Source organism: Eleutherodactylus coqui, chromosome 6, assembly GCF_035609145.1.
Source record: "Eleutherodactylus coqui strain aEleCoq1 chromosome 6, aEleCoq1.hap1, whole genome shotgun sequence".
Lineage (NCBI taxonomy): Eukaryota > Metazoa > Chordata > Amphibia > Anura > Eleutherodactylidae > Eleutherodactylus > Eleutherodactylus coqui.
In genome coordinates this window covers 10148123-10174598 of record NC_089842.1, presented here as the reverse complement: position 1 = coordinate 10174598, position 26476 = coordinate 10148123, and the positions used below count along the sequence as shown (strand labels likewise).

The 26476-nt window shown below is 45.9% G+C and overlaps 2 protein-coding genes across 5 annotated transcripts in view; both read left to right on the top strand.

The window, feature by feature from the left end:
- Nucleotides 1–9152, top strand: part of ISOC2 (isochorismatase domain containing 2) — a 28590-nt gene extending 19438 nt beyond the window's left edge. For all 4 annotated transcript variants that reach the window (XM_066606196.1, XM_066606199.1, XM_066606197.1 and 1 more), the window contains exons 3-6: nt 2332–2544; nt 3935–4005; nt 7364–7481; nt 8978–9152. In XM_066606196.1, the coding sequence (XP_066462293.1) occupies nt 2332–2544; nt 3935–4005; nt 7364–7481; nt 8978–9058 (483 nt within the window). In that variant the 3' untranslated portion in view covers nt 9059–9152. The remainder of the gene's footprint in view (nt 1–2331; nt 2545–3934; nt 4006–7363; nt 7482–8977) is intronic.
- A 16555-nt stretch (nt 9153–25707) lies between these two features.
- Nucleotides 25708–26476, top strand: part of LOC136631808 (uncharacterized) — a 51722-nt gene continuing 50953 nt past the window's right edge. The window contains exon 1 of the mRNA XM_066606191.1: nt 25708–25985. The gene's annotated coding sequence lies outside the window, so the exon portion shown is untranslated. The remainder of the gene's footprint in view (nt 25986–26476) is intronic.

The window sequence follows — 26476 nt, the reverse complement described above, 5'->3', positions numbered from 1 at the left end:
AGACTGTTAGGAGGTGTTGGAACCAGTGGGGGTGTGAGGGCACACAAGGTGACTGGGCCCAGGATGCCCCCTACAGACCACCAGTAGAGAGGAGCGTCTGACCAGACTGTTAGGAGGTGTTAGGACCAGTGGATGTGTGAGGGCACACAAGGTGACCGGGCTCAGGACCCCCGACAGACCACCAGTAGAGAGGAGCGTCTGACCAGACTGTTAGGAGGTGTTGGAACCAGTGGGGGTGTGAGGGCACACAAGGTGACTGGGCCCAGGATGCCCCCTACAGGCCACCAGTAGAGAGGAGCGTCTGACCTGACTGTTAGGGGGTGTTGGGACCAGTGGATGGGGGCACAGAAGGTGACCGGGCTCAGGACCCCCTCTACAGACCAAGAGTAGAGCGGAGTGTCTGACCAGACTGCTAGGAGGTGTTGGGACCAGTGGATGGGGGCACACAAAGTGACGGGGCTCAGGACCCCCGACAGACCGGCAGTAGAGAGGAGCGTCTGACCTGACTGTTAGGGGGTGTTGGGACTAGTGGATGTGTGAGGGCACACAAGGTGACCGGGCTCAGGACCCCCGACAGACCACCAGTAGAGAGGAGCGTCTGACCTGACTGTTAGGGGGTGTTGGGACTAGTGGATGTGTGAGGGCACACAAGGTGACCAGGCTCAGGATCCCCTACAGACCACCAGTAGAGAGGAGCGTCTGACCAGACTGTTAGGAGGTGTTGGAACCAGTGGATGGAGGCACACAAGGTGACCGAGCTCAGGACGCCCCCTACAGACCATCAGTAGAGAGGAGTGTCTGACCAGACTGTTAGGAGGTGTTAGGACCAGTGGATGTGGGAGGGCACACAAGGTGACCAGGCTCAGGACCCCCAACAGACCACCAGTAGAGAGGAGCGTCTGACCAGACTGTTAGGAGGTGTTGGAACCAGTGGGGGTGTGAGGGCACACAAGGTGACTGGGCTCAGGATGCCCCCTACAGACCACCAGTAGAGAGGAGCGTCTGACTTGACTGTTAGGGGGTGTTGGGACTAGTGGATGTGTGAGGGCACACAAGGTGACCAGGCTCAGGACCCCTGACAGACCACCAGTAGAGAGGAGCGTCTGACCTGACTGTTAGGAGGTGTTGGGACCAGTGGATGTGTGAGGGCACACAAAGCGACCGGGCTCAGGATCCCCTACAGACCACCAGTAGAGAGCAGCGTCTGATCGTCCGATAAGCACCACTAGCTCCAATCACTCACAAACCTTTAATCCATTCCGACTACTTCTCGGGTAGTGATTCTTTTTGACAGTGAGTGCAGTTTGGGTGACGGGGAGTCTGGAGAGTTGTGTCTCATACTCACCCGGTCCCTCGTTCCTGCTGTGTCCCCCGGCAATGTCAGCATGCGCCAGCAGTTTGACTCTTTCCGCGCGCGCTTCTTCCATTCATCTCTATGGGAGGAGCACATACAGAAATAGTATAGCTACTTGGCATGCTAACATTGCGGGGGACACCGCAGGAACGAGGGACCAGGTAAGGACGACGCACGGCTCCTCGTTTCCTAAACTATAAGCACCGTGACGTAGTTTATGGTTGCTGACAAGTTCCCTTTAAAGGGGTTTTACCACCAAAGACGATTATTCTCTCCCCACAGAATAGAGGTTAAGTGTCTGATCACGGGGCCACCGACCGATGGGACCCCAAGCGATCCCGAAAGCGGTTTCCTCAAATGCCTCATGTGAATGGAGCAGTGGTTAGTGTACATGACTACCACTACTCCATTCACTTGTATGGGATGCAGGGAGATTGCAGACCCCATCAATCTTCATCTGTCCCATAGAAGTGAATGGAGTGCTGGTTACGCATGCGCACCCCTGAGACATTAGCATTTGGGGTGCCGTTCTTGGGATCACTGGGGGTCCAGGTAGTTTATCCCTAATACTGTGAATAGTGGATACATGGTTGTGGTGGTAAGTCCCTGTTTACGGAGGACCTGTTAGGCCTTGTGACATGTTTGTAGAGGTCTGGGTTCGCACCTGTCTTGGCATTTCCATTTTTCTATTCCATCATAGGAACAGACAAATAAACCAGGTTGGTCACAATGATGGGTGCGTTAAAGAGCGCTGCCAAACACCGTGACGTGCGTTCGAAAACGCCGCTCAAGATCGCGGTAAAATGCCACGGTTAACTAAACGCTTGTGTGAGAGCGGCCTCATACGGCGACCGGAAAGTAAAACCGTTACGGCTTTTGAAAAGTAGAGCTGAGAATTTTTTTTAAATGGTTGCGCCCAGAGGACCAAAATACGTCACTAAGGGGTTAACGACATCGCATCTCTCTTTTATTGACAGACCGCTAAGATCTTGGAGATCCCGGTTGTTATAACGGAGCAGTACCCTAAAGGCCTCGGCCCTACCGTGCCCGAACTTGGAGCCGACGGTATCAAGAAGTACTCTAAAACCTGCTTCAACATGCTGACCCCGGAAGTGGAGCGCGAACTGCAGGCCGTCCCCGAGCGGCGCTCCGTTATCCTGTGTGGCATCGAGACGCAAGCGTGCATCATGGTATTTATACAGGCTGTATATCATCTGCAGCGTGGAAGGGTCAATGCAGCCCACAACCGACGGGCGGTATGTGTGACGGGGCGAAGTAGTACAGCACATGCTGGCGGCATTAAGTATGCCTGACTCAAAGACGAATCCCCTCATGCGGAAATCCAGATGGCGGTATACTCAAACCGCTGATTGGGTAACGATGGAGATAAAAAAACATGTATGAACAGGCTGAGCCCAAGAATGTTTTATCAGACCGTAAGGCCCATGCCCATGACCGTCGTGGGATACGCCCGCGGATTTATGCCGCAGGAGTACCGCGTTGGTAAACAAAACGCGGCCGCAGAAAAACGCGCATTTTTCAGCGGCCTCTATTAATACTATATTAATTGAGACTTCCCGCGGCGTAAATCTGCAGAAAATAGAACATGCCGCGATTTATTTGCCGCTGCGGAAATCCGCTGTAAAATTCCGCGTGTCGGCATTAGCTGGCAGGAAGGCTTTGGGTTCAATAGAACCTAATGCCTGCAGAACTCCGCTGCAGGAAACGCGGCAGAAATCCGGCCGTGGGCATTCACCCTAAAGGTCATCAGAAAATGACCTCTTGTATAAATCAGATTTTTAAAAATTGTGGTTATTTTTTTTTTACCTTTTCATTGGCTCTACACCTCCTTTTTTTATCTTTACTACTCACTTCCTGTTCTGTGGAGGTCACTTCGTCATCTCATCATCATCACAGGTAAGATTACACTGAGAGGAGACGCCTATATATAGATAACACGAGATCCACCATTCACAATAGGTCATGTCACAGCTCACCTCCTCCTCTCACTGCACAGTGACAAACTATGACCACAACACTCTTGTATAGATGTCAGTGGGTTAGCTCCTATCCACTATGTGAATAACCCATAAGGTTGCTGTAAAGCAAAGCTCCATACTGCTGTTCACATCAAGATGGCCGCCTAATAATCAAATTATATAAAGGAATAAGGAGGAGATTGAATGCTGGTTGATCATGCATCTGCGGGGGGCATTGTTTGGCTCCCTCACCAATCAACTTTTTGCCAGGCTGGTGCATTCATATGCTGAGCTGATTTCTGCAGGAAGTAGACAGCTCCGTTCTGACTTCAGTGGCCAGGCTTGGTAGTGCAGACATCAACGTGAATGGGAACTTTGCCTGTAATACCGAGCCTGGCCACTGAAGTGTGAACGGAGTTGTCAGCTTCCTGCACAAATAAGCTCCGTATACAAGCACACCAACCAGGTGAACTATTGATCAGCATAGGTCCTGAGCGACAGACTCCCACCCATCTACTATTGATGACCTATCCTGAGGACAGGCCATCAATAATTTACAAATGGACGACCCCTTTAATGATTTTTGTTGGTTTTCTTGCAGAGCACCACACTGGACCTGCTGGATAAAGGCTTTGACGTCCATATTGTAGCTGATGCTTGCTCGTCCCGCAGGTAAAGCTGGTGTAAGCTGTAGCCTCATGACTGCAGACTTATCTCCTTCACTGTCAGAGGCTTTCTAATCGGCTTACCTCTCTGGTGACTGCGGTCTAATGAAACAAAAAGTCTGCATTATAATGAACGGGATATTCAGTGTTAATAAAGTGTATTTTTGGGAGGTTCCATCTGCTGTTCAGGGAGGGAAGATTATATGGGCATTCTTTTATATGGCAGCACACACGGTAATGTAGAATGTTACATCTAAGGCTTGCGCCAAATTCTGCCCTCCCATCAGCACGGTGCGACATAAATCTGGATCCATCTGACAGGAGATGTTGTTCCGCTGCTCCGTGATACAAGTTTTGCGCTCCTTTACCCGCTGGAGTCTCGCCTTTCTGATCCATCACTATACAGGCATTGAATGGTTCCTTTATCAGAGCCCCAGCCCTTTATTAACCCTACAGTGCGGACCTGATATTTGTGGACGCGGGTCTCACAGGCTCCTATATATCGTGGCTGACTTTTTTCGCACTAATGACTGATGTTTACAATAACTTGTTTTTATTAATTGTCACGTTATAAATAATTAATAAACATGTAGAAATAATGAACTTTTATTTATATATTGTTTTGGTAATGTTACAGAATAAAGATCTACAGGAACTCTCCAGTCTTAGTTGACGACCTCCTCTCCAGTCTTAGTTGACGACCTCCTCTCCAGTCTTAGTTGACGACCTCCTCTCCAGTCTTAGTTGACGACCTCCTCTCCAGTCTTAGTTGACGACCTCCTCTCCAGTCTTAGTTGACGACCTCCTCTCCTAGCGGTCTTTTCGTAACTAAAACAAAAGCTTCTGAGCCGTTCAGCCGCGAGCGGACGGGGGAAGTACGCGATTCTCAGCAATCTAAAATGGGGAGGGGTCTGTGAGACTCCACAGTCAAAGGTTAAAGCTCCGGACCCTCTCACTGTTGGCGCTCCCCTGTATGGTAATTCTCCCAGTGACCCCCGGAGTGCGGCATAAAATCACGTGAGAAGTTTTTTGTGAATCAGTTTCGGTGTGAATCCACATCAGATGGGAGAATCCAGCGATCGGAGTGAGTTCCAACGAGGCCGGTCATCAGTGCTGGACTACTGTGTGGGGTTTTCTCGTGTAACAGTGTGGTATACTGACAATAGAGTGATCAAGGAAAATCATCCAGTGAAAGGGGACAGAAAAAAGGGGTCGGAGGCGGATGTCAGGAATCGTTCTGACCGTTGGGCTGCACACAGTCAGCCGAATACAACGCTGGAGCTCCAACTAATGTGTCCGAACGCACAACTCGCCGTTCCTCCGCACGAATGGGCTATAACAGCAGATGGCCAGTTCCAGCGCCATTGTGTCTAAGAGGAACAGAAAGATGAGACTCCAGCGGGAAAGAGCGCAAAACTTGTATCACTGAGCAGCGGAGAAACATCTACATGTAATGGCCCTACAGTCATGGGTGTCTCAGTACAAGAATTGGCTTTAGCGTGAGATAAATCGCAGCTACGGTCGTGTTTTTGAAGTTACCGCACTCTTTCGAAGCACAGAGCTGCATGAAATGGCAGGGAGCAGGATGCTGGGGCTGCGCTCCTACATGGGCTTCCCGGGACCCCAGGGGTCTGGTACTTAAAGTTTTCACACCCCCAATCAATCAGTTAGTTTTTTCTCCTACCAGGGCCTGAAGGAGCGCTTGCTCATCTCATCGCCTTCTTCTTTCCTAATCAGGCATGGAGAGATGCAACTGCACTCTGGGCCGGACCGCTGCCGAGGCCTCGCGGCTCAGTGTTTTACCTAATGGAGCTCATGCAGGATCGGTCGCTGGACGGTTCTTGCAGTTGAGTCTTTCCATGCCTGATGTCAGATAGGATGGGAAAGTAGGACTGGGCGACCCCTATAAAAAAGGCAGTGGAGAAAACACCATGAAATAAGTCATAGTTGGCAGAAACAGCTCTGCACAGCTTGATAACTTTCTATGTAGATTTAAAGGGCACCTGTCCGGTTCAAAATACAGTTTGATCTGCAGGCAGCATGGTATAGAGCCGGACCTGCTGCACGGATTGATATATAGTTTTGTAGGGAAAAGATTCTGTATGACTTGACTTTTATTGCTCTAAATCTCTGCTCCTTCAAGACTTAGGACCACCCTAAGGCCTCCCTCACACAGGGCGTTTGCAGAAACGCAGCGTTTTTCAACGCTGCATTTACTGCAGATTCCGCTGGCATTCTTTATGCCAGCGTTTTGGCTGCGTTTTCAGCCAAGGATGCTGAAAAAAAAAAGCAATACTCACCTAGCCGCTGCGGTCCGGGTCGCAGCCGCTGGTCTCTGACGCTGATCCGGGCTTCCCCTGCACTCAAGTCTATTGCTGTAGGCCAGGTTTGAGAACCCCACCTTCAGCAATAGATTGCTGTGATTGGTTCTCGACACTGGTTCGATGCCCAATCACAGCAATCTATTGCTCGAGGCGGGGCTCTCAAACCTGGCCTACGGCAATAGACTTGAGAGTGCAGGGGAAGCCCGGATCAGCGGCAGAGACCAGCGGCCACGACCCGGACTGCAGTGGCTAGGTGAGTATTACTTTTTTTTTCTCTATCTAGTGTAGCTTGGACTGATTTTCGGAGTAGGGCTTCTATTGCAAGCCCTTCCCCCAAAAATTGGTGAGCGGTTAAAGGGGTTGTCCCGCGGCAGCAAGTGGGTCTATACACTTCTGTATGGCCATATTAATGCACTTTGTAATATACATCGTGCATTAAATATGAGCCATACAGAAGTTATTCACTTACCTTCCCTGTGCTGGCGTCCCCGTCTCCATGGCTCTGTCTAATTTCAGCGTCTAATCTCCCGATTAGGGTCTTCTGCCTTCGGGTCTGTCCGGCAGCAGCGGCCTTCTGGCTCCGCCCCCTTCTACGTGTCATCGCGTAGCTCCGCCCCGTCACGTGTGCCGATTCCAGCCAATCAGGAGGCTGAAAAGGCAGCGCTAAACGCTGTACAAAACGCCCTGTGTGAGGGAGGCCCAAGTCTTACTTGACTTACTTACTGGACTCCTATCATTAAATGACAGCTATCCTTATGTACACTGATACAGAGAAGGCTGTCAATCTCTGATAGGACCGCCCACTGGACTCCTAAATCCAAAATGAGCAGAGTATTAGAACAATAAAGGTCAGTTTTTACTGAATCTTTACCCAAAGCGTTCTGTATCAATCTGCTCAGCTCCATAACATGCGGCCTGCAGATCAGACACAATGTACAATGTGACCGCTTCCCTTTAAATTGTTACTTTTGGTTAAATAGTTGGATTTGTCTTCAATCACAAAGGTTAGAATGGCATTTAAAGGGATTCTTTTTGCATTAGTCAGGTAGACCGCCTTGTAGCCCTCTCCAGGATGAAGCAGAGCGGAGCCTTTCTAACCACCAGTGAAGGAGCGATCCTACAATTACTACAGGATTCCGCACATCCTAAATTCAAGGAGGTAAGTACCCTTTGTATCGGCTCAGAGTGACATCCCGGCACGTCACATGGAAAGTGTTCGTTTTGTCTATTGTTTATGTGCGAACATAAGCATCAACATGTGGACAGCTGCCTTCGTAGTATTGTCTGTTAGGCATTCAGTGATTGGTGCCCGGGTGGCCTTTGTCCGGCCCCTGCTACTATGGGAGTCCATCATCACCCCACTATTGTGTTGTACGTTGCCCTGCTTTCTATTGACACTGGCACCAAGACAAATAACGTATCCGGACAGAGAATATCACTGAAACTAGGGCATGTTCACACGCAGCGGATTGTCTGCAGCGGAAAATCCACAGCAAATCACGCTAAAAGGTGTGGATTTCACCTCCTCAATGGAAGGAGTGAAATCCACGGTGAATCCACATCAAAATCCAGAGATCCCAGTGTAGCCCTTCAGCCTCGCAATCTAATAGAAGTCAATTTGATCCCATTGCACTCGCAAGGTACCACGACCCACAGATCACAAAACACTGGATTTCTTCTGATCTGCGAGTCGAGGTTGTCACCGCAGGTGAGTCCCAAGGTGACCACTTTGACTTCTATTAGATAACAAAGTCGCAGGTCCATACCGTCATGTTTGGGGGCGTGACCTGTGCCGTGGTTAGGATTACGGAAACAGCTGAGCGAGCTTTGCTATTCTGATTCCATAACTCTCATAGAAGTCAATGCAATTTCTACAAACCGTAAAGCATAGCAAGATACATAAACAGCATAGCTATCTGTGCGATGCTGTTGGCGTAACTCCCATTGACTGTTATTAGAGGTTTGGAAACTGCATAACCAACCACAAATGCAGTTTCCAGTCTGTGGAGCTAGAAACTCATCCATTAATGTTCATCTGGACGTGGCAGATGGGTCCACATATTTTGATCTAAATGTGCTATAGGAACCTTGAATTTCATGCCTTAGTATAAGCGACACTTGTGCAGTTTTATGCATATGTTAAATGTGTACAAGTGCTGAAGCATGTGTTTCTTACTACACTTGCCTGTTTCCATCCTCCCGGTCACCTCCATATAGACCGCTGTTCCCATTGCATCCATGTTTCGTCAAAATGGCAACACCTCTTTAACGTTTTGCTCTCTTGATGACCTATCCTCTGGATAGCTCAGCAATAAAAGATCAGCGGGGATCTGCCGCTGGAGATCCCCTCTGATCAGCTTATTCCCCGGTTGGTATTGCAGGGGCAGCTGCCATTGAATTCAGTGCAATACCATCCCGGGCCACTGTGCTATGGTCAGTGCTTCCTGCACCGTACGTAGAGACACCGGCATCGGGAATCTGCTGATTGTCGGGAAACTCGAGCAGCGGCTCCCCGCTAATCTACTATTGATGACCTATCCCGAGGATAGTTCAACAATAGTACAAAGTGACAAAACCCCTTTAATATCTACTCCTTTAAGCCCATTTGTGATTTACTCTCTGTCAATCACATGTCCTCTTCTCTTTGTTGTCCAGGTTCAGAAGATTATTAAGGATTCTGCTCCTGACAGCGGACTGTTGGCACTGTTTCAAAACCAGAATCCCCTCTTCACCTAAAGCGGTGTATGGAGTGTCCAGTTTGGCAGAACAGAGTGAATGTAACCAAGAAATCTATTCCAATACATCCAATAAAATACTATTTTCATGAAAATGCTCCTTATGATTGTACTTCTGACTACTGTACACTCAATGACTGAAAAATGCTGCATCAGGGAGTTGTTGGCATCAGATGAAACTCTATATTTGTGAAAGTAGTTATGATATATGGAAGTGAGTCCAATATTAGGTACGTTCATTGGGGAAAACTGTACAATAAACAGGAGGCTCTAGTACCGTTATACTGCCTCTAGCTTAAATACAAGATGTGATATGGGCAGGCATGGAGACTCTAGTACCCTGTTGTACCGCCTCTAGCTTGGATACAAGATGTGATATGGGCAGGCATGGAGGCTCTAGTACCCTGTTGTACTGCCTCTAGCTTGGGTACAAGATGTGATATGGACTGGCATGGAGGCTCTAGTACCCTGTTGTACCTCCTCTAGCTTGGATACAAGATGTGATACGGGTGGGCATGGAGGCTCTAGTACCCTGTTGTACCGCCTCTAGCTTAAATACAAGATGTGATATGGACTGGCATGGAGGCTCTAGTACCCTGTTGTACCTCCTCTAGCTTGGATACAAGATGTGATACGGGTGGGCATGGAGGCTCTAGCACCCTGTTGTACCGCCCGTAGCTTGGATACAAGATGTGATAAGGGCATGGAGGCTCTAGTACTGTGTTGGGCCACCTCTAACTTGTATACTAGATGTGATACGGGCGGGCATGTAGCCTTCAGTACCCTGTTGGACTGTCCTTTAGCTTGAATACAACATGTAATACGGGTGGGCATGGAGGCTCCAGTAACCTGTTAGGCCGCCTTTTTTTTGTTTGTTTTTCATTTATAGCATATCAATTCTCGTATCCAAGCTAGAGGCAGTACAACAGGGTACTAGAGCCTCCATGCCCCCCTGTGTCACATCTTGTATCCAAGCTAGAGGCGGTACAACAGGGTACTAGAGCCTCCATGCCCCCCGTATCACATCTTAACTTGTTAGGATAGCGCCTCTAGAGTAAGAGCCTGATTGATTGTAGTCAATTCCTTGGATCGGACATGCTTGCCACAAATGTGTATATAGAGAGAGTGCTGTATGAAGGAGACACCCTGTCCTGAAGGATATCCAAGGAGAGCTTAAGCAAGGAGAAATCCCTGGAGAAGTAAAAGCCCCAGGGAAGGGTAAAAGCTATAAATTAAAAGGAAAAGAGCACCGGTTGTACCACCTCTAGCTTGGGTACAAGATGTGATACGGGAGGCATGGAGGCTCTAGTACCCTGTTGTACCACCTCTAGCTTGGGTACAAGATGTGATACGGGAGGCATGGAGGCTCTAGTACCCTGTTGTACCACCTCTAGCTTAGGTACAAGATGTGATATCGGAGGCATGGAGGCTCTAGTACCCTGTTGTACCGCCTCTAGCTTGGATACAAGATGTGATACGGGCGAGTATGGAGGTTCTAGTACCCTGTTGTACCGCCTCTAGCTTGGATACAAGATGTGATACAGGCGAGTATGGAGGTTCTAGTACCCTGTTGTACCACCTCTAGCTTGGATCCAAGATGTGATACGGGTGGGTATGGAGGCTCTAGTACCCTGTTGTGTCACCTCTATCTTGGATACAAGTTGTGATAAAGACGAGCATGGAGGCTCTAGTGCCCTGTTGTACCACCTCTAGCTTGGGTACAAGATGTGATACAGGCGAGTATGGAGGTTCTAGTACCCTGTTGTACCACCTCTAGCTTGGATCCAAGATGTGATACGGGTGGGTATGGAGGCTCTAGTACCCTGTTGTGTCACCTCTATCTTGGATACAAGTTGTGATAAAGACGAGCATGGAGGCTCTAGTGCCCTGTTGTACCACCTCTAGCTTGGGTACAAGATGTGATACGGGAGGCATGGAGGCTCTAGTACCCTGTTGTACCTCCTCTAGCTTGGATACAAGATGTGATACGGGTGGGTATGGAGGCTCTAGCACCCTGTTGTACCGCCCGTAGCTTGGATACAAGATGTGATAAGGGCATGGAGGCTCTAGTACTGTGTTGGGCCACCTCTAACTTGTATACTAGATGTGATACGGGCGGGCATGTAGCCTTCAGTACCCTGTTGGACTGTCCTTTAGCTTGAATACAACATGTAATACGGGTGGGCATGGAGGCTCCAGTAACCTGTTAGGCCGCCTTTTTTTTGTTTGTTTTTCATTTATAGCATATCAATTCTCGTATCCAAGCTAGAGGCAGTACAACAGGGTACTAGAGCCTCCATGTCCCCCTGTGTCACATCTTGTATCCAAGCTAGAGGCGGTACAGCAGGGTACTAGAGCCTCCATGCCTGCCCATATCACATCATGTATCCAAGCTAGAGGTGGTACAACAGGGTACTAGAGCCTCCATGCCCCCCTGTGTCACATCTTGTATCCAAGCTAGAGGCGGTACAACAGGGTAATAGAGCCTCCATGCCCACCTGTATCATATCTTAACTTGTTAGGATAGCGCCTCTAGAGTAAGAGCCTGATTGATTGTAGTCAATTCCTTGGATCGGACATGCTTGCCACAAATGTGTATATAGAGAGAGTGCTGTATGAAGGAGACACCCTGTCCTGAAGGATATCCAAAGAGAGCTTAAGCAAGGAGAAATCCCTGGAGAAGTAAAAGCCCCAGGGAAGGGTAAAAGCTATAAATTAAAAGGAAAAGAGCACCGGTTGTACCACCTCTAGCTTGGGTACAAGATGTGATACGGGAGGCATGGAGGCTCTAGTACCCTGTTGTACCACCTCTAGCTTGGGTACAAGATGTGATACGGGAGGCATGGAGGCTCTAGTACCCTGTTGTACCACCTCTAGCTTAGGTACAAGATGTGATATGGGAGGCATGGAGGCTCTAGTACCCTGTTGTACCGCCTCTAGCTTGGATACAAGATGTGATGCAGGGGGCATGGAGGCTCTAGTACCCTGTTGTATCGCCTCTAGCTTGGATACAAGATGTGATACAGGCGAGCATGGAGGTTCTAGTACCCTGTTGTACCACCTCTAGCTTGGATACAAGATGTGATGCAGGGGGCATGGAGGCTCTAGTACCCTGTTGTGTCACCTCTATCTTGGATACAAGTTGTGATACAGACGAGCATGGAGGCTCTAGTGCCCTGTTGTACCACCTCTAGCTTGGGTACAAGATGTGATACGGGAGGCATGGAGGCTCTAGTACCCTGTTGTACCACCTCTAGCATGGGTACAAGATGTGATACGGGAGGCATGGAGGCTCTAGTACCCTGTTGTACCACCTCTAGCTTGGATATAAGATGTGATACAGGCAGACATGGAGGCTCTAGTACCCTGCTGTACTGCCTCTAGCTTGGATACAAGATGTGATACGGGCAAGCATGGAGGTTCTAGTACCCTGTTGTACCACCTCTAACTTGGATACAAGATGTGATACCGGTGGGTATGGAGGCTCTAGTACCCTGTTGTGTCACCTCTAGCTTGGATACAAGTTGTGATACAGACGAGCATGGAGGCTCTAGTGCCCTGTTGTACCACCTCTAGCTTGGATACAAGATGTGATACGGGTGGGTATGGAGGCTCTAGTACCCTGTTGTACCGCCTCTAGCTTGGATACAAGATGTGATACGGGTGGGCATGGAGGCTCTAGTACCCTCTTGTGTCACCTCTAGCTTGGATACAAGATGTGATACGGGAGGGCATGGAGGCTCTAGTACCCTGTTGTGTCACCTCTAGCTTGGATACAATTTGTGATACAGACGAGCCTGGAGGCTCTAGTGCCCTATTGTACCGCCTCTGGCTTGGATAGAAGATGTGATATGGGTGGGAATGGAGGCTCTAGTGCCCTGCTGTACCGCCTCTAGCTTGGCTAAAAGATGTAATATGGGTGGGCATCGAGGCATACAAGTTCTGTATGGTATCCTGCAGCATATCGCTCAACATTTTTTGTTACTGAGCCTTTAGATCATTCAAACTCATAGGCTGTAGAAGTTGGTGTCCCAGATGGTCCCATACATGTTCTATTGGCGATAAATCTGGTGACCAGGCAGCCACAGAAGTGTGACAATGTTGTGGGGGCTCCTGTGACCTCCTTGTGTGTGCGGCCGAGCATTATCCTGCTGGAAGCCGCTATGAGAGGAACACATGTGGCTGCAGGATGTCCTGCACATATCGCTGAGCTCACCACAAAAAACCTTTTCATTGGGCAACAGGAAAAGCACTTTTCTGGCCTCTGTTGGCAAGCCCCAGTGTTTAATCAGACCACAGTCGTAATCCTTTACATGTCTGCAGATGAGTTTTGGAGCAATCCAACATTTCTATCTGCGTGACTTAGTTTTTTTGTCAACTAGTGTATTTACAGTACATTATACGCTTTGTATTTGTAAGTCTTGCATGTAGAGCACACATTTCTGAAGGCTTTGATTTGCCTTCTTGGAGATGACCCTAAGGCCTTCTGAGGATATATCAACCATACATAGATGGTACGCTGATGACACAACCGACTTGTAGAAACAGAAGCCGGTCTGAAGCAGCTGATATGGAAGATTAAAACTGAAAGTGAAAAAATGGGCCTGAATGTAAAGAAGTCAAAAAATTTGATGCCTTTCTAGAGCGGAAGAATATCACAGGATATAGACATTAGGTGATCAGCGGGTTTGTAGTTCCGGGTCTTACAGACATGTAGGAACTATCAAAGGTTGATCCAGGGATTATTCTGATTGTCATTATGGAGTCGGGAAAGAATTTTCCCCCAAATGGGCTAATTGGCTTCTGCCTCTTGGGGTTTTTGCCTTCCTCTGAATCGACTTGAGGGTGGAAATAGGCTGATCTAGATGGACATCGTCTTCATTCAGCCTAACATACTATCTTACTATGTATGATGACTGCTAAAAATGGCCAAATTCATTTCAAACGAGGCCATAGAATGCGTGCGAGACATCATCGTCAATGGTTTGAAAATTCAACAGATGGGAGAATCTATGCCAGAGATAAAATGTAGAACAGCATTGGGGTGAAGCGCGATGCTAAATATGGACAAAATCTGGAAAAGTAGGGATATCGGTATAGCAATTAAATGCAGGATAGTGCAAACCACCGTATTCTCCATAGCCATGTATGGATGTGAAAGCTGGACTGCAAAAAAAGCTGATAGAAGGAGGATTGATGCGTTTCAGCTGTGGTGCTGGCGAAAGCTGCTGCGTAGGCCCTGGACGGTGAAAGGAACAAACAGAGAAGTCCTGAATCGTATAAGACACGATATATCACTAGAGGGCAAGATGACCGGACTCAGACTCACATATTTTGGCCATGTAATGCGAGCAGAGTCGCTAGAAAAATTTATAATGCTTAGATCAGTGGCAAAAGAAGACCCGGCTGCCAAAGGACACAATGGCTGATACTGTCAGAGTGGATACTGGCATGGATATCGCACAACTGAAAGAAGCAAAACCGAAAAACATGGAGGGAGCCAGCCTTTAGAGTCACTGAGGGTCATGAATGACTAAATGGCTAACAACAACAACATACCATAGACTTTGAACGGTATCGTTAGTAAATTTGCTCTGACTGATCTCAGATGGTCTACATGGTTTTCTTGCTCTTGGGAGATGCTTTGGCCTGGGCATCACTTATTTGGGAGCAAAAAGAAGCAATTCTGCTTTTTCTGTCTTCCTTCCTGGCTACATTTCAGAGTCTTCAAGGAATCAGACCATACATCCTCCACAGCCTCTGCTGGGTATGCCAGAAACAAGGGGGTCTCTACTGTTGGTGAAAATGCTATCAAGTTTTGCACTCCAGGTACAGAATTGACATGAGCCATGAGGCTTTGGTAGTGGCCTTCTATGAAGTATGAATTGGGAGCTCTTGATCACTTATTCTCCCAATGGATCTCCATCACCAAAATAGGTCTCAAACCTTCAATAATCCTCCAACCTCATTTCTGGAGGAACACTTGTAGTTGGGTTACACAGCTCTGTCACAGGAAGAGCGAACTCATCAGTCCAGATCTCTACTGGCAAAGAGATTATCAATGTGTCAACTGTCCAGTTGGTCTTGTGGAACGGGAAAACTTCAAGAGCTAGATGAGCATGGGGAAAACGCCCGAGGCCTAACACTTTCCCGATGGCCAGCTTCAAGATCTTGCACAAATTTTGCCTTACTTTTGATTACTTAAATGCTGAGGAGAACTTTATAGATTATTCTCCAGTGATGAAACTCTGTATAACATCATTGTCACTCCAGAAACTCTCATGTCCTATCTCTGTCAGCGGATCATCCATCCCACTGGGTCATCGCATCCAGGCTATCTCCTGGACTACACTCCTGTTTCATCCCATGAACTGTAATATCCTGATCCCTGGTAATGTTCCTCTGGGGAGGAGTCTGGTAAGTGCCACCGTGACAAGTGGCAGCTTTACCCTCCCAGCTCCTCAGCGTATGCCCCATGTCATAAGTTACCCTACAGGATGCTGCAATAGCAATCATAGGTGTTATGGTACAATTCCCCTACAGGGATATAAATAGTGTAAAAAAAACCCCATAAAAATAGTGTCATAATTAGTTTAAAAAAATGTTAATAAAAATCCCACATATTTAGTATTATCGTATCCATAACGACTCCTACAATAAATTGAATACACTTTTCATCCTGCACGGCAAAAAGCATTTAAAAAAAACTAAAAAATTGAGGTAAAATGCTTATTTTTCCCTATAGTCTCCACGACAAAAAATAAGCCCCCACAGAGCTCTGTACGTGGAAAAATAAAGTTATAGGGCTTTGAATGCAGTGATTAAGAAAAAAATAATAATTTCCAAAAAAAGGGTTTTTATTGTGGAAAAAACTAAAAGAAATAAGAACTTTGGTATCGTTGTAACCGTAACGGGCCACAGAAAAAATGTATCATTTATGCTGCATAATTAACGCTTTAAAAAAATTTTCTCTCCCTACGATCATAAAAAAAAAATTTAAGTTTTACAATATAGTCAATGTACCCAAAAATGGCACCAATAAAAACTACAGTTCGTCACGCAAAAAACAAGCCCTTATACGGCCGCAGCGACGGAAAAATAAAGAACTTATGGCTTTTGAAAAATGGAGATGAAAAAATACCAAAAATCGTTCGGTCCTCAACGCCAAAAAAGGCCGTGTGCTTAAGGGGTTGTCCCGCGGCAGCAAGTGGGTCTATACACTTCTGTATGGCCATATTAATGCACTTTGTAATGTACATTGTGCATTAATTATGAGCCATACAAAAGTTATTTACTTACCTGCTCCGTTGCTGGCGTCCACGTCTCCATGGCTCCGTCTAATTTCGCTGGCTTCTTGCTTTTTTAGACGCGCTTGCGCTGTGCGGTCTTCTGCCTGGTGAATGGGGCCGCTCGTGCCGGAGAGCTGGTCACCGCGTCGTCATCGTAGCTCCGCCCCGTCACGTGTGCCGATTCCAGCCAATCAGGAGGCTGGAATCGGCAATGGAATGCACAGAGCCCATGGTGCACCATGGGAGAAGACCCGCGGTGCACCATGGGAGAAAACCGCAGTGCATCCCTGGGAAAGGACCGGCGGCCATCTTAGGGAGAAGATTTTTTAAACTCCTTATTTCGTCGGATCGGTGAGTAGCAAGCGGTTTAAAAACCGCTTTAATTTGCTATTTTATGCCAGGGGGGGTGACAGGGGGAATGGGGTAAGGTAAAATTTGGATGCTTGCCGCGAGACAACCCCTTTAAGGGGCTACATTTTTTTGGAGGACAGGGAAAAAAATGCCTCAATTTTGCCACGGTTTTGTTGTTGTTGTCTTTTTTATAGCATGACTAATGCAACATCACATAATATTTTTTCACTTTTGCACTTTAAGGGCTCCCACACACTTGCGATTGCGTTTTTTGTTAACGCGATTGTCAATGGGACTTTCTAATGTTAAAAACGCTACGCAATGCACCAAAAATGCAGTTGCGTACGTTGCTTTTTTTTTTTTACAATAGAAAGTCCCATTGACAATCGCATTAACAAAAAACGCAATCGCAAGTGTGTGGGAGCCCTTATAACCCCCCCCCCCCTTTTTTTTAAAAACTATTATTTTTCTTTGTGTCGCTGTTTTCGAAGTCCCATAACTTTCCATGGACGGAGCGCTGTGGAGGCTTACATTTTGCGGACAAGCTTTTATTTGTACTATTTTGGAGGTTCATACAACATTTTTGCGTTTTTTGGGAAGTAAAAGTTTTAAAATGAGCATTTGGGGTTTTATACGGTTTTTGCTGTACAGGATAAACAGTGTGTTCATTTATTGCGCAGGTCGTTATGGATGCGGCGATACCAATTTGTTTGTTTTTTTATTTTAAAAAGAGGGGAAAGGGGGTTAAAAGATTTTTTGACAGCCTGTATCGACGATCTATGTATGAAGGGAGATCCTAGGTGGATGTTGCTACATACATTGCGGCTGCCGGGTGTTTATTACAGCTGACACCCGGTGGCGATAGCACCAATCAGCCATCTATTAACCCTTTAAATGCCACTGTCGGTTCTGACAGAGGCATTTAAATCCCCCAAAACGATGTTCGGGCGTCCCATACGGCCCCCCGCGATAAGATCGCAGTGAGCTGTGAGAGTGTCATGGCAGCCGGGGTCCTTCTGAAAGGCCCTAGGGCTGTCATGGCAGAATGCCTATGAAGCGATGCCCATGGGGTGGCTTGATAGGCTGCTTGCCTGATTGCAGTATGATGTAATGCTATACCATTACATCATACTGCAGGAGTGATCAAAGTATAGCAGTTGTGGTCCACTCTGGGGACTTTAAAAAAAAAAGTAAAAATAAGAGCAATAAAGTTTTACTAACTATTTTAAAAAAAAAGTAAATAAAACCCTTTTGCCATATTTGTAATAAAAGAATCTTAATTAAGCTCACTTTTAGGACCCAAAAATATAAATTCATAAAAATTAACTTTTAATAAATATTGCTTAAAAACCTTATGGACACACAAAAAAAAAAAAAAAAAAAAATCCACTATCCGGTAGGGAATGTGAAATTGTATCATACAGTAACACTTCAAGATCAGTATCGATCTTGGACGTTTTCTTTATTATGTCTTTTACGTCCAAAAGATAGCTCTTTTTTTGGGGGGGTTTCTTGGTTTTAATGTTCCAAAAAACCTATGCATTTTTTCCGAACCTGAACATGTCGTAATTAGCCGGAATCTACATGCAACTCATATAGTCCAATGTATAATAGACATGAGATGTTTTTATGTACAGAATAGACCTTGTAATTGCCCTACGCGTTTCGCCCACTGCGTGGGCTCCTCAGGGGCTCAAGTATCTCCTGGGATGATTCCCTGGAGAAAGGGTTATCAGTCATCAACTGAGTATAGAAAATGGTTTATAGATTAGGACTATAATCCATTAGAGGCAATGAGTAAGTATAGGTAAGGTACTGTATTGAATTAGCACCCCACTATGAGGAGTGATCGCTGCAATAATACCTCTTAAGCTGATATGCGGTACTTAATAGCCTAATAATATTTCCTAGAGGAACAGTGCCCAGTTATCACTTAGAGTGATGTCTTGGTCAATACCCAGATAGTCTGCGCACTAAAAAAAGGTTCCCCAGGTAATACATCGCTGTCTATTAGATCCTTTTAGTAGGTGAGTTTTGATATACTCAAAAGCTATCAATAGAATAGCTCCCACTAAATAGGGTTTTTCTGCAGTCAGGCAGATTCTCAGCCTAGTGAAGGGTTGTAAGATTCCCCTCCCCCTCCCCCTCCCTTATTAGGATCAGATAAAGCAGAAATGAAATCATAAAATAAATAGAACAAGCGGCAGCATGACAGTCCTGGTGGTGGACTGCCAGCATACTGAATCCTTGTAGCCTAGCTTCTTAAATAAGGCTTGCATAGCTACACCCATTAAGGGTGTGTACCCCACAGCGGCCAATCCACACAGCAGGTATACTAATGCAACGCCCATACACATCCTGGTAACCATGGTAATCAAGTGGAACACAATCGCTTTAAAAAATACTTCTTCCTCCTTTATGAACATTAGTAATTGACGTTTTCTTTACCTGGGGGATGTAGCATGAGTCCTCCCTGCACATTGCTAAATGGCATAGCATCTTTGATGAAGTAAAAAGTTCGTTTTGGTCAGTGGCTTCCTGGGAGCAATAGGTCATGTGACCTGCTCCCGGTCACCTGACCATACGCATCACGTCGTGACATCATCACGGGGCGTGGTTTGGAGGGGGGCTGGCTGAGTGTCAGAGCTCATGTCATGTGATCGCATACATCATCTAGTGATGCGGCCGCCTCATTAGCACATTACGTCCCGCCCCCCCCGGCATCCAATGCTAGAGGAACAGTTTTAATCTATCACAAGGGGCGGAACAAAGCAGGCCCATGTAAATCTGCATCGCATGATCGCATAATCGCTCAAGCATCTCTGATTTAACCCTTTAATATCATTTAAGGCTCCGTTTAAGCATTCCATGGTATTAAATCAGTTGGAAGCCTTGGAGAAGGTAGAGATCAATGAGCTAATTCAGATTCATATTGCATGAGCCCACAGCTGTTTCCTTAGTCATAATCCTCCAACTTCTTTCTTCCATTATGCTATGTTGATTAACCTAGATGGATCTCGTATTTGACTCTTATCGTATAGTCCCTTTTCAAAAGGAATAAATCCCAATCCGCATGATAATATTGCTTCAATATCACTAAGGGGTCACTTATATAAGATGCCTGATATGTACATGCCTTTATAGTAATGTACTTGTGTATAATTGCGCACATTCATTGCTCCCAAGCAATTGTATTTTTATCATGGTGGTACGTACCTCTGTTAAAAAGAGGTAAAGCACGTAATTCCTGAGAAGGATTTATTGTGTTCATACTCGTCAACCTATTAAAGGGATGGTGTATAGCGTCCAAAACTGCTTATATAAGACTTATATGCATGTTTAGATGTTCATAAGATTTTATGATGCCAAATAATTGATGGTAAACGCACTAGTTGTACTGGCGCAATGATTACAAGACTTCTGATGGAACAACCATGCATAAATGCATAAGTTCAGGCAAATGACAACTGGGGCTATAATTACAGTGAAATACATGTCCCAATATGCATAGATTTCAGACAGATGTCAGACGAAGCTGTTGAAGGATATACTCTCATTTAGCCCAAGAGGGATGACTGACTGCATGCGGAAGATCCAACTCGTTTCTTTCTGTAGTAATAATTTGTAATAATTTCTCTAAGTCAATTACTAATTACTAATGTTCATAAAGGAGGAAGAAGTATTTTTTAAAGCGATTGTGTTCCACTTGATTACCATGGTTACCAGGATGTGTATGGGCGTTGCATTAGTATACCTGCTGTGTGGATTGGCCGCTGTGGGGTACACACCCTTAATGGGTGTAGCTATGCAAGCCTTATTTAAGAAGCTAGGCTACAAGGATTCAGTATGCTGGCAGTCCACCACCAGGACTGTCATGCTGCCGCTTGTTCTATTTATTTTATGATTTCATTTCTGCTTTATCTGATCCTAATAAGGGAGGGGGAGGGGGAGGGGAATCTTACAACCCTTCACTAGGCTGAGAATCTGCCTGACTGCAGAAAAACCCTATTTAGTGGGAGCTATTCTATTGATAGCTTTTGAGTATATCAAAACTCACCTACTAAAAGGATCTAATAGACAGCGATGTATTACCTGGGGAACCTTTTTTTAGTGCGCAGACTATCTGGGTATTGACCAAGACATCACTCTAAGTGATAACTGGGCACTGTTCCTCTAGGAAATATTATTAGGCTATTAAGTACCGCATATCAGCTTAAGAGGTATTATTGCAGCGATCACTCCTCATAGTGGGGTGCTAATTCAATACAGTACCTTACCTATACTTACTCATTGCCTCTAATGGATTATAGTCCTAATCTATAAACAATTTTCTATACTCAGTTGATGACTGATAACCCTTTCTCCAGGGAATCATCCCAGGAGATACTTGAGCCCCTGAGGAGCCCACGCAGTGGGCGAAACGCGTAGGGCAACTACAAGGTCTATTTTGTACATAAAAACATCTGGGCAATTACAAGGTCTATTCTGTACATAAAAACATCTCATGTCTATTATACATTGGACTATATGAGTTGCATGTAGATTCCGGCTAATTACGACATGTTCAGGTTCGGAAAAAATGCATAGGTTTTTTGGAACATTAAAACCAAGAACCCCCCCAAAAAAAGAGCTATCTTTTGGACGTAAAAGACATAATAAAGAAAACGTCCAAGATCGATACTGATCTTGAAGTGTTACTGTATGATACAATTTCACATTCCCTACCGGATAGTGGATTTTTTTTTTTGTTGTTGTTTGTGTGTCCATAAGGTTTTTAAGCAATATTTATTAAAAGTTAATTTTTATGAATTTATATTTTTGGGTCCTAAAAGTGAGCTTAATTAAGTAATTGGGACCTTACTGCCTCTGTGAAGTAATAAAAGAATCTAAATAATAAAACAAAAATACATATTTAATATCTTTGCGTCCGTAAAAGTCCGATCTACCAAAGTAACGCAGTATTTACCCCAAACTATAAACGTCGTCATAAAAAAAAGTAAAGCACACCAAAAAAACAACAAAAAAACCCCTGCAATACTCACCTCCCAGCCGGCGTCTCTGTCCCCGGCGCAATGGTCTCCCCGGCGATGCGGCAAGCTGCTTGAGAATTCTCCTTGCTGTCATCTCCCTGCTCAGCTTTGAATTCCCCCGCCGTCAGCGCTGTGTAAGTAAGCGCTGTGATTGGACTGAGGGCCAGCCAATCACAGCTGGCGCTCACTAAACCAATCACAGCCATTCAATGATGTCATCCACTAAATGGCTGTGAATGATCTAGCGCCGGTTGTGATTGGCTGGCCCTCAATCCAATCACAGCACTTACCTACACAGCGCTGACGGCACGGGGAATTTAAAGCTGAGCAGGGAGATGACAACGGCTGGGAGGTGAGTATTGCAGGGTTTTTTTTTTTGTTTTTTTTTACCTCACTCAAGTATAAGCCATGGGGGGATTTTTTAGCATTAAAAAATGTGCTGAAAAACTCGGCTTATACTCGAGTATATATGGTATATTAGTTTAGTATCGTAGTAATCGTACTGACCCCTAGAATGAAGTTATAAGGTCATTTTTGTTATAGTTTGTGCGCCGTAGGAACAAGACGCACTGAAAGATGGCAGAATGTCATTCTTTTCCCATTTCTCTCCACTTAGATTTTTTTTTAAGTTTTGCAGTGCATTTTATGGTACATTAAATAGTACTAGTGAAAAATACAACTCGTCCCGCAGAAAACCTACAGCTACGTTGATGGATAACTAAAGAAGTTACGATTTTTTAAAAGTGAGGAGGAAAAAACAAAAATGGAAAAACTAAGAAAAGCTTCATCACTGAGGAGTTAAAGGGGTTGTCCCGCGCCGAAACGGGTTTTTTTTTTTTTTCAAGCCCCCCCCCCCGTTCGGCGCGAGACAACCCCGATGCAGGGGTTAAAAAAGAACACCGCACAGCGCTTACCTGAATCCCCGCGCTCCGGTGACTTCTTACTTACCAGTTGAAGATGGCCGCCGGGATCTTCTACCTCCGTGGACCGCAGCTCTTCTGTGCGGTCCATTGCCGATTCCAGCCTCCTGATTGGCTGGAATCGGCACGTGACGGGGCGGAGCTACACGGAGCCCCATTGAGAAGAGAAGAAGACCCGGACTGCGCAAGCGCGTCTAATTTGGCCATTAGACGGCGAAAATTAGACGGCAACTATGGAGACGAGGACGCCAGCAACGGAGCAGGTAAGTGAATAACTTTTGATAACTTCTGTATGGCTCATAATTAATGCACAATGTACATTACAAAGTGCATTAATATGGCCATACAGAAGTGTATAGACCCATTGCTTTCGCGGGACAACCCCTTTAAGATAAGTTGTTGCAGAAAGGAATCACTGACAAGTTACACTTTGCTACAGCTGTAGATATTGTAGGGGTGATTGCCAATGAGCTCCCAGTAACAGACAGATATGAGAATTCCACCCTGACTGCTGGTTACTATTATGCATATGTTTCTTACCTCTCAGGAACCTGTTGAAACAAACTAAAGAGGTTAATATATACCTGACCCAGAAATTCCAGTAATAGGAGTCTCCTCAATCTCACTGGTCCAAGCCCACATGACTCAATCTCACTCATCTGGGCCAACATGAATCAATCTCACTGGTCTGAGCCAACATGACTCAATCTCACTGGTCTGAGCACACATGACACAATCTCACTGGTCTGAGTGCACATGACACAATCTCACTGGTCTGGGCCCAAATAACTCAATCTCACTGGTCTGGGCCCACATGGCTCATTCTCACTGGTCCGGGCCCAAATAACTCAATCTCACTGGTCTGGGCCCACATGGCTCAATCTCACTGGCCTGGGCCCTCGTGACTCAATCTTGCCAGTCTGGGCCCACATGACTCAATCTCACCGATCTGGGCCCACAGGACTCAATCTCCCTAGTCTATGCCAACGTAACTCAATATCACTAGTCTATGCCAACGTAACTCAATATCACTGGTCCGGGCTCATACGACTCAATCTCATTTGTCTGTGCTCACATGACACAATCTAACTGGTCCGGGTGCACCTGACTCAATCTCACTGGTCTGAACCAACATAACTCAATCTCACTAGTTTGGGCCCAAGTATCTAAATTTCACTGGTTTGGACCCACATGCTACCTTTCTACTTCGCTATTTTATATGGTCTTTATCAAATAAATGAGAACTAATCCAATTTTGGCAACCCTGTTATGGATTGGCGGTTTCCAATAGTAAATTTGCTCAACAGGAGCCCTGTTGGGGGAGGGGATGTCCTTCTGTACTGATTGCTTAATAACTGTATACTGAATGTCAGGGGGTCACCTTTATTGTTTTTCTCAGGACCCTCATGATCGGTCATCCATAGTTGATCATCTGGGGTCTGCCACTTGGGATCCTGGCCAATTAGCTGATCAGGAGTCCGCTGTCAGCGTCGCTACGCAGGGGTGTGGACTGGAAACTGCTGCTCTGACTATGGTGTAGTGGTCGATGCTTGTAACTACAGGTGCACTGCTCATTGACTTTACGGAGAGCCCATCCTGCTTGCACCAGGGGACTTCACCTTTACCTACCTTTCTTAATATGGATACATAGATTTCTGGGCAACCAAGAGTGTACTATAAGCCACTCTTATTGAAAATGACCTTCTAGAGGAAGAAGATGGCCAATATACATGGGGTAAAAGGGTGCTTCTACATGGGACGGACTGAAAGAAAAAAGATCTCATGCAAAAGTGAAAAAAATTACAAAGTTGTGGCTGGAATACATAGAGGTAGAAACAAGAAATTTTGGGGGTCCATAGGGCCCTTTTACATGCAACGGTCTGTCAGGCAAAGATGCCCGGCAGCTTGTCCCAGCGATAATCATTTCTGTACTTTTACACAGGAATGAGCGTTACTCAGTGAATTGAGGTGGAGCGGCCGGGATCTGCCAGCCCGTCCGCCTTCATTCACAATAAACAGGCAGTTGTTCATTAGAGATACTGCCTGTTCACACAAGCCTCTCTGCATGCAGAAACTGAACGATGAACAAGAAGTGAATGAAGTCAAATGAGTTCAGTCAGGGCAGCATGTACGCTGCATGATAATCATGCAGATTCTCACTGGATCACAGGAATCCAAATGATTATCAGCCCTTGTAAAATGTCCTTAATAAAGATGAGCGAGCATTGCTCTTCTTGAGTAACTGATCTCTCTCACTCTCCACCCTGCTCCCTCCGCCATCCCCCCGCAATTGCTCGGACGAGTAGTCACTCGAGAAGAGTGATGCTCACTCGAGTAACTGACTTAACCGAGCGTGCTCGCTCATCTATAGTCCTTAATGACGGAGCTAAAAATCGTCCCATGGAATCTGGTGTAGATAAAGGGAGGGTCTGCTCAGACAGATGTCTACTGGAGAGGCGTCACTGGATTCGGGAAGTTTATTTTAAGGACACTGTTTTGTATCTATTCTGGAAAAATACATTTTTCTAGCCCCTGTCCTCCCACACATTCTGGAGGTCTGCTCTGTGTATTGCAGCCACTTCTATGCTGTGCAGCCCCCTATCTGATGCTTATCGTGTATCATCTTGAGGGCTCCTTCACACGGTGATTTTGCGTGCATTTCTATGTGCGCAAAGTAACTGATGCAAACCGCATCCAAGATAATACCAGCTCACCTAAGGAATAAAAAAAAAATCACTGTAGAGGCCCTTTAATAGACTCGGTTTACTCTGTTAACCACATATACATTTACACAACGAACAACCATGAACCTGGATTTGGTCCCACCAGAGTAAATAATTCTTTGGGTCTGCCCTACATCTCTACATGCACATGTCCCCTTCTATCTGCAGAATAACTTGCTGTTTGAGGTTGTCCTGGGGCTCATGTCATATCAGGAGCTGACTGGGCGAGTCCAACCTGGCATGCAGGTCTGAGTTACGTAATAATGCACATATAACAGCAGTTTCCACTCTGACTCGGGATTCCCTGAGGCTGCTGAGATCTGAGTCTGGCAATTACTTTTTACCTGTAGAAGTTGCATAGGTGGGGATATGACACACAAGTACTCAGCATACTTGAATGAAGAGTAATTAATACAATATTTAGGCTATTGCATACATTGATATAATCGCTGCACCTGGAACCTCCCAGTAATCACAGCCACTAACAGAGGAGGCGTCTCTTCTGCACACTTACCAAAAATGTGTTCAGGGAGAAGAGCTCTGCAGAACATTCCCAGCAGGCGTTGTATCAAGACTATCAGCTCCGGCTTCTCTGTTCAATCTGAGCCCTTTAAGGTGGGAAACGTTTTACATATACATATTATGTATATAGATAGATAGATAGATAAGGGTCGAGTCACATTAAGTACCCCAAAATGGTACCACCTCCTGCTTTCAACATCAGCAGCACATAGGCCATGAAGTAAGTAATGTGTTGTGGGCTTGGTGGGTATGTAAGTTGTGTGATAGCTCTTCTGCTCACTTGTCATTCATTGTTGTCATGGGTAAAAAGGTTGATCATTGGCTTTCGGGCCAAGAGTGGCGATATTTCTCAAACAGCGCTGTTTGTGAACTGTTTGTGTACTGCTGTGGTGAAAGTGTGGCGTTCTCTGGGTCGCTCATCCATGTGGAAGGCACTCCGAACCGATCTGATTATGAATCAGTCCTTGCAGATCTTGTACACCCATACATGCTGTTTGTTTTCCCTGGGGCAGATGGGATCTTCCAGCAAGACAATGCAGAATGTTACATGGCTACAAATGTCCGACAGTGGTTGGAAGAGTATG